The sequence below is a fragment of the Rattus rattus genome, chromosome 9 (genome assembly GCF_011064425.1).
Source record: "Rattus rattus isolate New Zealand chromosome 9, Rrattus_CSIRO_v1, whole genome shotgun sequence".
Taxonomy (NCBI): Eukaryota; Metazoa; Chordata; class Mammalia; order Rodentia; family Muridae; genus Rattus; species Rattus rattus.
Window position 1 is genome coordinate 68601874 of NC_046162.1, and position 14099 is coordinate 68615972.

Consider the following 14099-nt stretch of genomic DNA (forward strand, 5'->3'; position numbering starts at 1 on the left):
ACTGTGTGGCTGTCTACCCCCAGCATCCTCTGTGGGGCCTCTCCAGAGAGACAAGGCGTGCACTGTGCACTGCTTTATTCTGCTCTCACACCGCAGGGCCTCGCTCCTAGAGCCCAGTGGCCATTTAGTCAGCCATCATTAGCTGTGACACCCAAGGGGAGAAACTCCATCTCTGCATTGCTCACATGGTGTCTAACAGAGAGCAGACGGTTGTTTCGGGTCTGCAGAGTTATCCACGTCCACCGTGACCAGATACTCAGCCTCAACACTGGAGGAGTTGAGCCCACAGCACTTTCCCCAGCCAGTAGGGCGGCTGCATCTCTAGCCATGGGAATTACTCTGGACAGGCACGGCACTGGCCGCTCTCCCAGGTGCAGAGCTCTTTACACGCGGTATCAGCTGGGCACTGGGCACCAGAGGTGGTTTTCCCTCCGTAGTTTATCCAGTGCCAGTCCATGAAAGCCAGGCCAGCTCTGCTTTTCTCCTCTAAGCATCTCCCGTCTGGCTTTGTCACTCCTAGGCTTTTCCTAGATGTAAATGTCTGTCATGCCAAGACTCCACCGTGCATGCAGCCACACAGGCACCAACTTGGGCAGCATGGGCGCAGGTGCTATGAGCCGTCTGCTCCCTGAACCTATGCCTGGACTAGTCTCGGGCAGAAAGTGGCGGGATCTTGAGTTCTCCCTGGATCAGGGCTGCTGTGGGGCCTCAGTCTTGGGCAGTGGGATGCCCAGGGCAGAATGGGCCTGCTGGCTGCGGGCCTCAGCCACCTGGCTTGGGGAACAGAGGTCCTCTAGGAATATCTGGGCCAGGTTCCGGAGCCTGGTGTTGGTTGAGAGGGAAAAGCGTAGCATACACTGGACCACGGGCAGGGAGGTCAGCTCAGAATGGGAGCGGGTCCCGGGTGAGTTCAGGTACATGAGTGTGGTGACGGCAGATAACACCGTCTCCTCGTTAGGGCTGGACAGGCAGTTGATGATGAGTGGGAGGCCTCCTGCCTGCAGGATGTGCTCCTTGTTGGCCTTGTCCGGGCATAGGTTGCAGAGTCCCCCTGGAGAATGGAAAGAAGGGATTGGCTCCTGGCTTCCTCTCGACTCCTCCCCGCTTCTCCCTGGGTAGTGGGTCTTCAGGAAGCACTCAGGCCTGGGGAGAAGTTTGCCCATGGACAAGGACTGCAGGGTCACCAAGCCCCAGTCCTCTGCCAGGGCTTCAGATGTCCAGCCTGCCCCTGTGCGCATCCTTCAAGTGGAGCAGACGCACACATGCTGCGCTGTTAGAATTCCGAAGAGTAGGAGAGTCTCGGTGAGAGATCAGGGACTTTGAAAACTGTCAAGAGGTGGCTCGGAGGTTAAGAGCTTTGGCTGCTCTTCCAGAGGGCCTGAGTTCTGTTCCCAGCACCCACATGATGCCTCACAATTACCTGGGACCCCAGTTCCAGGGGCACCAATGCTCCCTTGTCTCTATAGGTATCAGGAATGCATGTAGCACAAGTCCATACATGCAGGCGAGAACACTGATCCAAGACCAAAGCCTGTGTCTCCACGGGGAGGGTGAGCAAGCCCCTCCCTCTATTCTCAAGTTAGATCCTCTCAACTCACTGACCTGTAGGCCTTTTCTAAGGGGAATGCTGCTTCACTCTAGCTCCTCGCTGCAGTAAGACTACTACTTCCTGTACGCACTGACTCGGCTCTAGGCCCCCGACTTAGCTGACAGCATCCGTGGGAGATGAAGAACAGGGGAAGGCCCAGGAGAAGGACAGAGAGTTTCTGAGACAGGAAGAATGGGCTGGGCACCAAGACCCAGCACCAGACCCACCAGAGTCCCCACCCAGCCACCTCCCCATGCCTCTCTGCTGTGAAGCTGAGGGCTGTGGAGCTGGGCAGTGGCCTTTGATCTTAGCACTCGGGAGGCACAGTCAGGCAGATCTCTGAGTTCAAGGTCAGCCTGGTCTACAGAGAGTTCCAGGGCTACACAGAGAAACCCTGTTTCAAAACAACAACAAAACCCATCAACCAACCAACCATCCACTCCCATTCCTCAAAAAGCGCTGTGAAGGAAACACCTAGGACTGAGGTTTACTCAGTGGAAGAACACTTGCCCAGCATGCGAGTCTCCCTGACTTCTAGGCCCAGAATCCTCCTTTCCTCCCTCCCTCCCCCAAAGGGATATTGAGAAATAAAGAAATCAGAAACTTCATGACATGCTAAATATAAGTAACAAACCCACTCAATAAGTAAATTACAGCAAGCCTACTGGATGAAAAAATGTCATAAATGAGGTCTCCAGACTAGGAAAATGGCTCAACAGGCAAGAGTACACACTGCCCTCGCAGAGGACTGAGTTTGTTCCCCCGGAACCCTCAGTGGGCAGCATGGATTCCAGCTTCAGGGGATCTTAAACCTACTTCTGGCCATGTGGACATCTGCATTCAAGTGCATGCATGCATGCTCACACACACACACACACACACACACACACACACACACACACACAAAATGAAAGGTGGTGTCTTCAAGAGAGTTGTGGGGACTTGCTCTGAGAAAGTTCTTGCCGAAGCCCAGGTCAGCCTGGGTTAGCATCCTGTCCAGCCACAGCCTCCTGAGTGTTGGCTTATGGGCTTGCACTAAAACACTAATGTGGGGGTTAGGGATTTAGCTCGGTGGTAGAGCGCTTGCCTAGCAAACGCAAGGCCCTGGGTTCAGTCCCCAGCTCCGAAAAAAAGAAAAAACAAACAAAAAAAACAAAACACCAATGTGAAAGCCTGGTTCCCCTGCTAGGCATGGCTACAAAGTACAGCCCTGTCTCGAAAAAAAAACAAGGGGGGGGGGGGCAGAGAGATGGCTCAGTGTCTAAGAAAACTCCTGGGCTGGAGAGATAGCTCAGCGGTTAAGAGCACCGACTGCTCTTCCAGAGGTCCTGAGTTCAATTCCCAGCAACCACATGGTGGCTCACAACCATCTGTAATGGGATCTGATGCCCTCTTCTGGTGTGTCTGAAGACAGCTACAGTGTACTTATATATAATAAATGAATAAATCTTTAAAAAAAAAAAAAAGAAAGAAAGAAAACTCCCTGCTCTTCTTCAGGACCCATACCAGGCTTACTACTCCAGCTCCAGGGAATCCAAAACCTGGCCTCCACGGGACCCCAGGGTATACACAGGGTACTCACACAGACCCCAGGGTATATACAGGGCACTCACACAGACCCCATGGTATACACAGGGTACTCACACAGACCCCAGGGTATATACAGGGCACTCACACAGACCCCATGGTATACACAGGGCACTCACACAGACCCCATGGTATACACAGGGCACTCACACAGACCCCAGGGTATACACAGGGCACTCACACAGACCCCAGGGTATACACAGGGCACTCACACAGACCCCAGGGTATACACAGGGCACTCACACAGACCCCAGGGTATACACAGGGCACTCACACAGACCCCATGGTATACACAGGGCACTCACACAGACCCCAGGGTATACACAGGGCACTCACACAGACCCCAGGGTATACACATGGCACTCACACAGACCCCAGTGTATACACACGGCAGTGTGTTCTGTGTTCTGTGACAGGAGCCTAGCAGAATCATCATCAAAGAGACCAGAGGCTTCTTCCAGCAATGGATGGGAGCAGAGGCCCACAGTCAGGCATTAGGTGCGCTCAGGGGCACGGCAGAACATGGCTCACAGAATCAACCGCCCAGGACTCTGAGGGCTCGCAGAGCAGGGAGCCTGTGGGGTCTGACCAGGTCCTTTGCAGATGTCATGCCTGAGTACCTTGGTGTTCTTGTGGAGTCCCGGCAATGGGAGCAGGTCTGTCCCTGTTGCTCCTGCCGGGTTGCCCTGTCCAGCCCTGATATGATGGTATGTGCGGTGTTTGGTTGACGTCCCTAGGGGGCCTGCTCTTTTCTGAGGGGAGGACCTGAGGGGGTGGATCTGGTAGAGAGGGGAGGTGGGGGGAGAGAGAGAAAGGAGGGGAGAGAGGGAAAAAGTGCAGTAGGGATGAGAACATATAAACAAAGAAATTTTTAAAATTAAAAGGTATTTTTAAAAGCTAGCTTTAGGATGGATCTGTGTAATCTCACTTAAATAAAGACCAAGGCCAGGTAAAAGCAATCCACAGTAAGAGCTGTGTTTGCCTGGGGCACATGGGAGAAACAAGACACTTCTTGACCAAGGAGCTGCTGGTACACGTAGGGGCACATACCTTAATGAATGTAAGGATTAATTAAACTGTCGCTTGTGTGCACTTTACTGCACATCCATCCATTTACGAGGCAGTTACAAAGGAGAGAAGGTGGACTGGGTGTGGCTGTGGCGGATGCTTGAGGGCTCGGGGCTCATCCCTAGCACCACCGAAGAGAAAGAAGAGCGAAGAGCATGTCCTCACTAGCTAAAGAATTTGCTTTGGACAGACAAGGATGGGGGGCGGGGCGGAGAGCTAGAGGCAAAGGCAGGGCTCTGCTGGACACCAGTAACCATAGAAACCCCTGAAAGGTGGAACCTGAGAAGAGAGCTGGACTCAGAGAAACTGGTGCCCTGGAGTCACAAAGCAGGAGCTGGTGCCAGAAAGGGGTTAAAAAGGTGGACAGGCAGTGCTGGTGCACGCCTTTCATCCCACTGGGAGACAGGCAGGCAGATTTCTGAGTTCAAGGCCAGCCTGGTCTACATAGTGAGTCTCAGGACAGGCGGGGCTACATAGAGAGACAAAAAAATTAAAACAAAAATATAAACACACTAGTGTAATTGCAGGTGAAGGTACCTGGGCATGCCTGGTGACCACAGTCCAGCCTCAGGAACCCACGTAAGGGTGGGAGGAGAGCACTGACCCCACACACATGCAATGGCGTGTATATATACCCCTCCCACATCGTAGTAATAATGTAATACACTTTATAAAAATGCACTAATCTGCCCTTGCATTTTACTTCAGTGCCCTGAAAGTGCTGTCACCAGCTGTAAGAGGAAAATACACATGCGTGCATTTGTACGTGTGTGTGTGTGTGTGTGTGTGTGTGTGTGTGACATCTGTGAAACACATAAGCACGGAAACAGGCTGCTATAGCTGACAGCAGTATAGCAGTATACAGGGACAGTGAGGCTTCTTGTCAACTCTTTCTTTCTGATAGTTAGGGTCTTCTATGTAGTCCAGGCTAGTTGGCCAGGCTGGCAGGATATATTGCATGCCAAGGACATACCCCAAAATATGTAAATACATTAAAAAATTCTAAACGAGGGTATGATGGCTCACACTTACAAGTCCAGCCAGCACTTGGGAGGCTGAGGCACAATGTTTGCTCCAAGTTCAAGGCCAGCCTGGACTACATAGTAAGTTGCAAACTATCCTGGGTTATTGAATCTGACCATGCCTCAAACAATCATACAAACACACCCTTAATCCCAGCACGTGGAGGAAGAGCCACACAGATATCTGTGAGTTTGAGGCTAGCCCTATCTACATAGTGAATTCTACACCAGCCATGACTACATTGAGGCATTATCTAAAAACAAACAAGAAAAAAGAAAAGAAAAAGCAATGTGCTTTTATTCATGTATGTGTGTATGTATCCCACATGACGAGGCCTTCCTGGGTAGCCCTGGAGGGCCTGGAATTCCCCACATAGCCTAGGCTGATCTTGAACTTCTGGAGATCCGTGTTCCTATCTCCCAGCACTGGGATTACATCATGTACCACCATGTGGGGATCACTCTTTAGATTCTGTAAATTCTGTACCATACTGGTCAGCTGAGTGCCACATAATTAAAATACATGCAACTGTTATGTCAAACTCTAAGAGACCCTCCCTCTGCCTAGGACTCCCAAGTAGCTGGGACTGTGCACATATGACACTATACTTTACTGGAAAATAAAAGGACAGGGCTGGAGAGGTGACTCAGAGGTCAAGAGCACTGGCTGATCTTTAAGGGGATCGGGTTCAGTTCAGCACCTACACGGCAGTTCACACTGTCTACAATTCCAGCTCCAGGAGATCCAACACCCTCACACAGACACACATGCAGGCAAAACACCAATGCACCTAAAAATAATAAGAAATAAATAAGAAAAGAAAAACAACTCTTTAAAATGTCTAAGACATTAATTACCACGAACATACACTGTTGCCTTCCAAAGAGGCAGTGGAGGACTTAGCCATTGAGCACTGCCACCACCTGGTGGCAGTCATATGTATTGCAAGATGTAGGACGTCAATTTAATCCGACTTTTCAGAGGAATGAATTCTGCTTTAGCAACGAAACTGACAAGTACCCTGTGGCATCCTAAGACTCAGTTTTCAGAGAAGCAAAATCTTCCTGTCAATTCTCTGCATCTCCATGCTGTCCCAGGACAGCTGCACAGGATGTTTTTAACTGCAGCTTCTGCTCCATTCTTTCACGCACTCTCGAGTGTTACTGAGATCCTGGCTTTAGAGCTGGTTCCTCTTAATCCATCCACGGCTCAGACAAAGTCGCAACCATGGGCAGCTTTCCTACAACTAAGTGGCTGCTAGTTCCTCTGTGATTAAATGTGACCCTGAGCTCTGGGCATCACCAGGGGCAGCAGGCAACTCCTAACTGTGGCAGGGACAAACAAGGGAGAATGAGGCCTTGGAGCTGAGCTTGGTCTGGGTGTCTGCTGGGTGTCCTGCTGGGTGTCTGCTGGGTGTCTGCTGGGTGTCTGCTGGCTGTCCGCTGGGTGTCTGCTGGGTGTCCTGGGCATAGAACTTGAGCCTGGAGCCTAGGGTAGCACCTGGCTCTGGTTATTTCAATATGGGAGTCAAGTTTGCTGAGGAGAGGCATGCTGGTGTGCAAGGAGGGCTCCGTCCCATTTGCTTTGCAGGGGAGAATGCCACCCCCCTCCCTCCCCCAAACAACAGCCAGACCAGCCTATGCTGGCCAGGGACGACTGTGACTCTCAGGCTATTACCATAGCTGGGGAATAACTACAGCCACACAGAGGCTCCAGCAGACCTGAGGCCCCCAGCCTCAGAGAGGCAGAGGCATGCATGTATCAGGATGACTTGGGGGAGTTACTTCTCTCCTTCTACAGTGGGGTCCTGGGGACTAGGGTGTTATCAGGCTAGGCAGCAAATGCCTCTCCCCGCTGAGCAACCTCACTAGCCCCTTTCACTTAGTTTTTTTGTTTGTTTGTTTGTTTTTTCTTTTCTTTTTTTTCGGAGCTGGGGACCGAGCCCAGGGCCTTGCGCTTGCTAGGCAAGCGCTCTACCACTGAGCTAAACCCCCAACCCTTTACTTAGTTTTTAAACATAGCCCTTAAACTTCGCTAGATCTTTGAACACGGTTGTGAGATCCTTTGAGCAGCCACATAATCACCTCCCCTGCACCCACGTCTTGGGTGAGCTCCTAAGCATCCTCTCTCCGAATGACCATACTCAGACCTACACCATGGAAGATCTCGTTTCTACTAACTTGCTAACTTTTAACTCTGACCCATCTTGAAATTCTTTGTAAGGACACAGATTTATCTGGGTGGGGGTTCCTCAGGCCACCAGCCAGAGTCCACAGGATCCCACTAGATCTCCTAGCTGCTAACAAGCACATCCATCTCCAGGGGGAGAGGTGACAACACCCACACACTGACCAGCACCCTCACTGCATGGCAGTGTCACAGGCGCTAATAGCCATGGCCTGGAATAGTCAGGCAGTCAACCAGCATGCTCACACCAGGCCTTTTACTGTCGGGCTACGGATCCACATTCTACTGTACCCCATTACACGGGGTACTTTTCTAGAGGGCAAGGATCCCTGAACAGAAGGGTGGTTCCCCGATGGGATATTGTCCCATCCTACCTGGAAGAGGTTACCTGTAAAGCGATCTGGATTCAAGTCCCTGGGTGGAGGCCTAGAGGATCCTGTAGTTGCACGCAATGACCCTACAAGGCCAGTTACTTCATTCCCTCTGTAAGTAGCTACTTACAGTTTCCCTCTGACAGGTGACTGAAGGGAAATTACACCCAGACGGTAACCGAACCTAGGCGTGTCTGATCCCCAACCCAGGCCATGAATATCCAGCCCATGTGCTACTTGCTAACAGACCGACATTGGTTTGGGTTCTGGGAGACATGGCCAATGACAGTCTGACCCAGCTCATCTCTTGCCTGGTTGTTGCAGAACCAGCCTTTCATAAGGCCTCTGCCATTTTCCGCCCTAGGCCAAAGCATCTGAGGCATCTTGAACTGCAGAGATGGGCGTAGCCGGGCTTAGAACTCCACCCTAAGTGCTCCCCGGGTGCAGACCAGAAGCTCCGGGGGACAGACGGACGGACAGTGCTTTCAGCAGCCGAGCAGGGGCTCGGCAGGGCCCCCTCTTAGTGCCAGAGGCAGTCCAAGGGTGGGAATGACAACAGTCACCGAATCTGTGTCTGGGTCCCACTGGGACTCTCCTTTTCCGTTGTATATGATAAAGACAAGAGCAATCAGATCAACACAGCGCCCCAGACATTCAAGGATGAGAGCTGGAGCCGCACTTGAGACTGGAGCCTTAGACCGTGTGAAGACAGAAAGGACAGGGGCAATAACACAGTGCTGATACCGACAGATCCCGAGGGGCGGGGCAGGCATCACTCAGGGAAACTGCCCAGAGAGCAGAGCCTTCCCGTGGGGCCTCCGGGCTGGCAGAGGAGCCAGCAGGGCAGATGCTGTCTGGAGCAGGAGGGGCATCTCTGTGCCTGGGCAAATTTCTCCAGAGTTGGCAGGCTGTCTACCCTGGAGGAGCTCCATGACCCAGGCAGAAGGACGGCCACTCATTCAGAGGGCAACAACAGTGGGGCACACTTGGTTTTTTAAGATAGGATTTAGCCTGGGCTGTCCTGGAACTCACTCTGTAGACCAGGTTGGCCTTGAACTCACAAAAATCCGACTGCTTCTGTTTCCCAAGTGCTATGATTAAAGGTATGCGCCACAACCACCTGGCTATTTTATTTGTTTGTTTAATGCATAGAGTGCACTGTAGCTGTCCTCAGACACACCAGAAGAGGGCATCGGATCCCATTACAGATGGTTGTGAGCCACCATGTGGTTGCTGGGAATTGAACTCAGGACCTCTGGAAGAGCAATCAATACTCTTAACCACTGAGCCATTTCTCCAGCCCCTTACTTTTATTTATTTATTTATCTTTTTTTTGGTTCTTTTTTTCGGAGCTGGGGACCGAACCCAGGGCCTTGCGTTTCCTAGGCAAGCGCTCTACCACTAAGCTAAATCCCCAACCCCTACTTTTTATTTTTTTAAGAAGTACTCACTATGTAGATCCTAGCTAGCTTGGAACATACAGAGATCCCTCTGGCTCTGCATCCTGAGTGCTGGGACCAATGGTGTGCTCTTGTAGAGGGCTTTACGTCAGGGTCCTGCAAACTGAGGCTTGCCTCAAACTCACTGTGTAACGGAGGCTGACCTTGAACTCCTTTTTTTTTTTTTTAATTTTATTTATTTGTATATGAGTACACTGTGGCTGTCCTCAGATGCACCAGAAGAGGACAAATCACATTACAGATGGTTGTGAGCCACCCCACCCCCGGGCACAGAATGTCTCAAACATAAGGATTAAAAGAGACTTGAGGGGAGGGAGAGAAGGCTCACTGGGGAAGGACACTTGCTGCTAAGTCTGACAACCTGGGCGTCATTCGTTGATCCCCCATGGTGGAAGGAGAGAATTGACCCTTACATGTTGTCCCTGAACCTCCATGTACCTATCATGACACACACATAAACACAGACGCATACTAAATACATGTAAAACAGTTTTAAGAGATTTAAGATAATCTATGTGACAACCTCTGTCCCAAGAGAATACCATGGAAGGGGAGCGGGGCAACTTCATATTGGAGACACCGGACAAACAATTTCAGCTGGGTCATGAAGGTGAATCAAGAGGCCTACATCACACTGGCACTAAAAGATCCTAACAAGAGTTCCAGGCCGTCCAGAGCTATAGTGAGACCCTGTGTCTGAAACAAAAACACCCAAATAAGGCCTGACGATTAAGCCATGTATGTCATGTGGGATCTTGGGCCAAAAAAAGCGTATTAGGAAAAAACAAATGAATGTCCTGTGAATGACACAAAGAGCGGCTAATGAAGATGTATCAATGCAGGCTCACTAATTACAGCAAATGGACAGGATAGTTGCAAGGAATTAAGGTGGGGAAAAGTGGGTGTGACTGTGGGAACTCTGTCTTTGGAATTTTTTCTTTCTTTCTTCTCTGCTGAGAAAGAGTCTCTGGTGGCTCAGGCGTGGACTTGCCTTGAGGCTGAAGGAGCCCTTGAGCTCCTGCCTGGCCCTACCTCTCTCGGGCAGGTCCTTGTGGGACGGTGGGCCATGAGAGGGAGCCTGGTAAGACTAAGCTAAGGCTAGAAGCCCCAGAGACCCGGAAGGGACAATAGGAGCTTTGCCTGCTCCCAGGACCAAGCCCACATTAACACTGTGCCCCTCTCTTCCACACCCCCTCCCCACATAGTGGTTTGTGGCCATCAGTCAAGTAGGGGCAACACCCCCAAGCTCTCCCACATGTAGATGAGGCATCCCTAACCTCTCAGAACCAGCCAATAGGAAGCACCTACTGTTAGTGCCCAACCCACCCCAAAACTGTATGCAAAGACCCAATCCAGACGGAATAAAGATGCGTGAGATCACTCTGTCGTCTGAGAGTGTCTGTCGTAAGAGCTGTAACACCACCGCCAGGGAAGGGAACTGCTCTCCTAAAATGCCGCCGCCGGAAGCCCCCCTTTCACCGCTTGCTGGCTAATCAGCCTTCAGTGCTTCTGCTCAGCCCTCTCGGCTCAGTGCTGCCAGTGTGGCATCTCAAAGCAGCAGCAGCTGCTCCCGAGGTGACGGCGCCAATCCCTACTCCCTGCTCCCACCCTTTCCTCCTCGCTTGAACTCTCCCACCTGGCGTGGCCAGAGATTTCCACGGAAAGCCTTGGGTACACAGGCCCACAGGTCCTGGACTGGATCCTAGTTATACAAACCAATGTCCTTTTGGGCCTACAAGATGTCTCAGTGGGCAAAGACACCTACCATCATGACCTGAATTCCATCCTTAGGAGTCACGTGGTAGAGGAATTTACTCTGCAAATTATCCTCTGGAAGCCAGGGATGGTGGTACAACCTTTAATCCCAGCCCCCACGGGGCAGACAAGTTTCAGACCAGCCAGGGCTACATTGTGAGACCTCAGATGCCCTGTCCTTCCCCATAAATAACAGAGAATGTTCTTTAGAGTGTTGTCAGAAAAGCATTTGCATGACTAAATACTAAATGATATGAATGGCATTCGATTCTCTTATGGTGCTGAGGACTGACCCGCAGAGCCTTAGGCACGGGGTACACACACCATGACACAGGTAGGGACTCCATCACGTTCCAGCCCTGAAGTTATTCTTACAGACGGTTTCTTTCCCAGTGTTCCTTTCACATTCTATGGGGAGAGGTTACTGTTTAAAGGTATGTGCTGAAAGAATTTGGTTGTCCTTAAATTCTAAACTTTTCCCTATGGCTTAGATCCAAAGCCCTTGTGCCAACCCTCGTGATTTCCTGCTGTTCCACCTGCCTCTTCACTTAAAACATTCCTAGCACATCAGCCTTCCTTCTAACAGCTTCCTGCTTTGTCCACACCACATATTCAAGATGGCCGAATCGGAAGTTGTGCCAACTCTCCTGGCTCTCCATCTGAGTTTGCTGCTTATTTCTGCTTTGCTTGTTTTTTTTTTTTTTTTTTTTAATTTTTTTAAATTAATTTTTATTTATATGAGTACAGTGTAGCTGTTTTTTTGAGATGCACCAGAAGAGGGCACCAGATCCCATTACAGACGGTTGTGAGCCACCATGTGGTTGCCGGGATTTGAACTCAGGACCTCTGGAAGAGCAGTCAGTGCTCTTAACCCCTGAGCCATCTCTCCAACCCCCTGACTTGTTTATTCTCCACCTAGCTCCCTTTCTAGAATACGATCCCCAACCTGTTCACCGTCTCCCCCAAAACCCGGGCCAGTACTTTCCTTATAGAGTACCCAATAATAACTATCATGGGGCGGAAGAGATGGCTCAGCAGGTAAAAGAGCTTGCCACACAAGCCTGACGACCTGAGTTCGACGCCAGGGACGTACAGAAGAAAACCAGAAGCAGCGGTGAGCATCTCTTAGGAGAGATGGGAGGTTGGATCAGCTGGAAGCTCATGGGCCAGCTATGGAATGCACAGTCCTACTCTGAAGACCCAGGAGATCCTGCCTTAGCAACCGGAAGGGGAGAACACTACTACTACTACTACTACTACTACTACTACTACTACTACTACTACTACCACCACCTTATTTTTTAGAGAAAACATCTTACTACGGAGCCCTAGATGGCCTAGAACTCAATACTTACTCCAGGCCAGTCTGGAACTCTGAAAGATCCACCTACCTCTGTCTTTGGAATGCGGTGATGAAAGGCGTGTGCCACTGTCTGTGCTCAGTGAGAACTGGCTTTTGAAAAACACTACGTGCATACAGCGAGAGGGCCACATGCATACCCGCACTCATTCACACATACGTGCAAACACACATGTACACAGCAAATTTAAAAGAACCTATCTTGAATAATCCAAACAGCCTTACAATAATCCAGTTGCAGGAGTCCTAAGCTACAAATTCCAAGTCACCTTTGCTTCTCTTGACAGTAACCGATACAAGAGCAAGCTCGGCACTTCTTAAGAGTTTTCAACCCATTCCCTTACTTCTTATCTCTAAGACAAAGGAAAGACACAAAGAGCTAGCAGTGACTTCCAGACTTGGAGCAAGCTGTGACGGGGAAAATGTGTAGAGGAGGAGGTGGCCCACACATGGAAGGTCTGCCTTGGCAGATGAGATTCCCCTCCCAAAGACTGGTTTGTTTAGTGAAAGTGTCTTACTCTGTATCCCAGGCTGGCCCCCAAGTAGAAGCAATCCTCCTGCTTCAGCCTCCCATAATGCTGGTTTTACGGTGAGTGGCATCACTGACTCAAGTCGCTCTAATCCCTATCTTGCGGGGCGGGGAGGAGGGAGCCTAACTCTTACCAATAGCAAACTTGATGAGGGTTTCATTCTCTTCGGACAGCGAATCGAGGAATAAGTCCAGGACTTGCAGTTGCCGTAGGTACTGATAGTTGCCCGGGTCATAAGCGAAGTTGGCAAGGTTGGCGAGGACTTGCTCCTTGGCGTCTGCAATGGGAAGCGGCACTGGGGTCCGGCCTGTGCGGCGGCTGCTGTCAGAGCCCTGCGGGGTCCCTTGTGCCCACCCCACACCTCTCACCTTGGCTCTCGGTCTCCTGGAACTCTGTGACCAGCGCCTGCAGGTAGCCTAGCCGCCCGACGTGGGGGTCTATCTTGGGTTTCTGTGCCATGGCTGGGGCGGCGGAATTGGGAGGTCGGATCGGAAGGAAGAGGCCACAAGGCTGAAACCCTCGCCTGGATCCTGACCTGTCCCGGCGGCGACAGAGCGGCAGCAAACCCAGTCTAGTCCTGAGATCCGAGTCTGCAGTGACTGACAGTTGGGGATGCACTGTGGGGATGGCCAGGAGTCTCAGGATCCTGTCAGAGCCGGGTTTGAAAGCCGAAATCCAACCCGGGTGACAAACCGTGGCGTTTAGGAACCGAAGGCACACCCCTCACCGCGCTCTCCACACCGCTTCCGGGTTCAGGGCGGAAGTCATTCTAGCCCCGCCCCAGGAAACGGAGTCGGCGTAGTTACTGAGCGCCTCCTGGGCTTCCCGCCCGATTTCTTTGTTTCTTTTTAAAAGATTTATTTATTATATATAAGTACACTGTAGCTCTCTTCAGACACACCAGAGGAGGACATCAGATCCCATTACAGATGGTTGGGAGCCACCATGTGGTTGCTGGGAATTGAACTCAGGACCTCTGAAAGAGCTGTCAGTGCTCTTAACCGCTGAGCGGTCTCTCCAGCCCTCCCGCCGGATTTCTAGAGCTGGAGGCTTTAGGTGTCAGCTGCGCAGCCGCCGTGGGGATGCATGAAGGAGGGAGGAAGGCAGAGAGGAGGGAGAGAGGAGAAAAGGAAGGAGGAGGGAAAGAGGAGAAAAGGAAGGAGGAGGGAA

The 14099-nt window shown here is 51.2% G+C and overlaps 1 protein-coding gene across 4 annotated transcripts; it reads right to left on the reverse strand.

Moving 5' to 3' along the window:
• Positions 1–92: 92 nt before the first annotated feature.
• Armc7 (armadillo repeat containing 7) lies at positions 93–13673 on the reverse strand. 4 transcript variants are annotated; one of them, XM_032913290.1, is made up of 3 exons: positions 13298–13673; positions 13063–13206; positions 93–1051 (listed from the first exon to the last, which is right to left on the reverse strand). In XM_032913290.1, the coding sequence occupies exons 1-3, from the start codon at positions 13386–13388 to the stop codon at positions 690–692; spliced, it is 597 nt and encodes a 198-aa protein (XP_032769181.1). In that variant the 5' UTR covers positions 13389–13673; the 3' UTR covers positions 93–689. The 4 variants fall into 4 exon arrangements, with proteins under 4 accessions (XP_032769181.1, XP_032769184.1, XP_032769182.1 ...); XM_032913293.1 differs by having other exon boundaries at positions 911–1051; positions 13127–13206; XM_032913291.1 differs by lacking the exon at positions 93–1051 and adding an exon at positions 3662–3954.
• Positions 13674–14099: the final 426 nt, after the last annotated feature.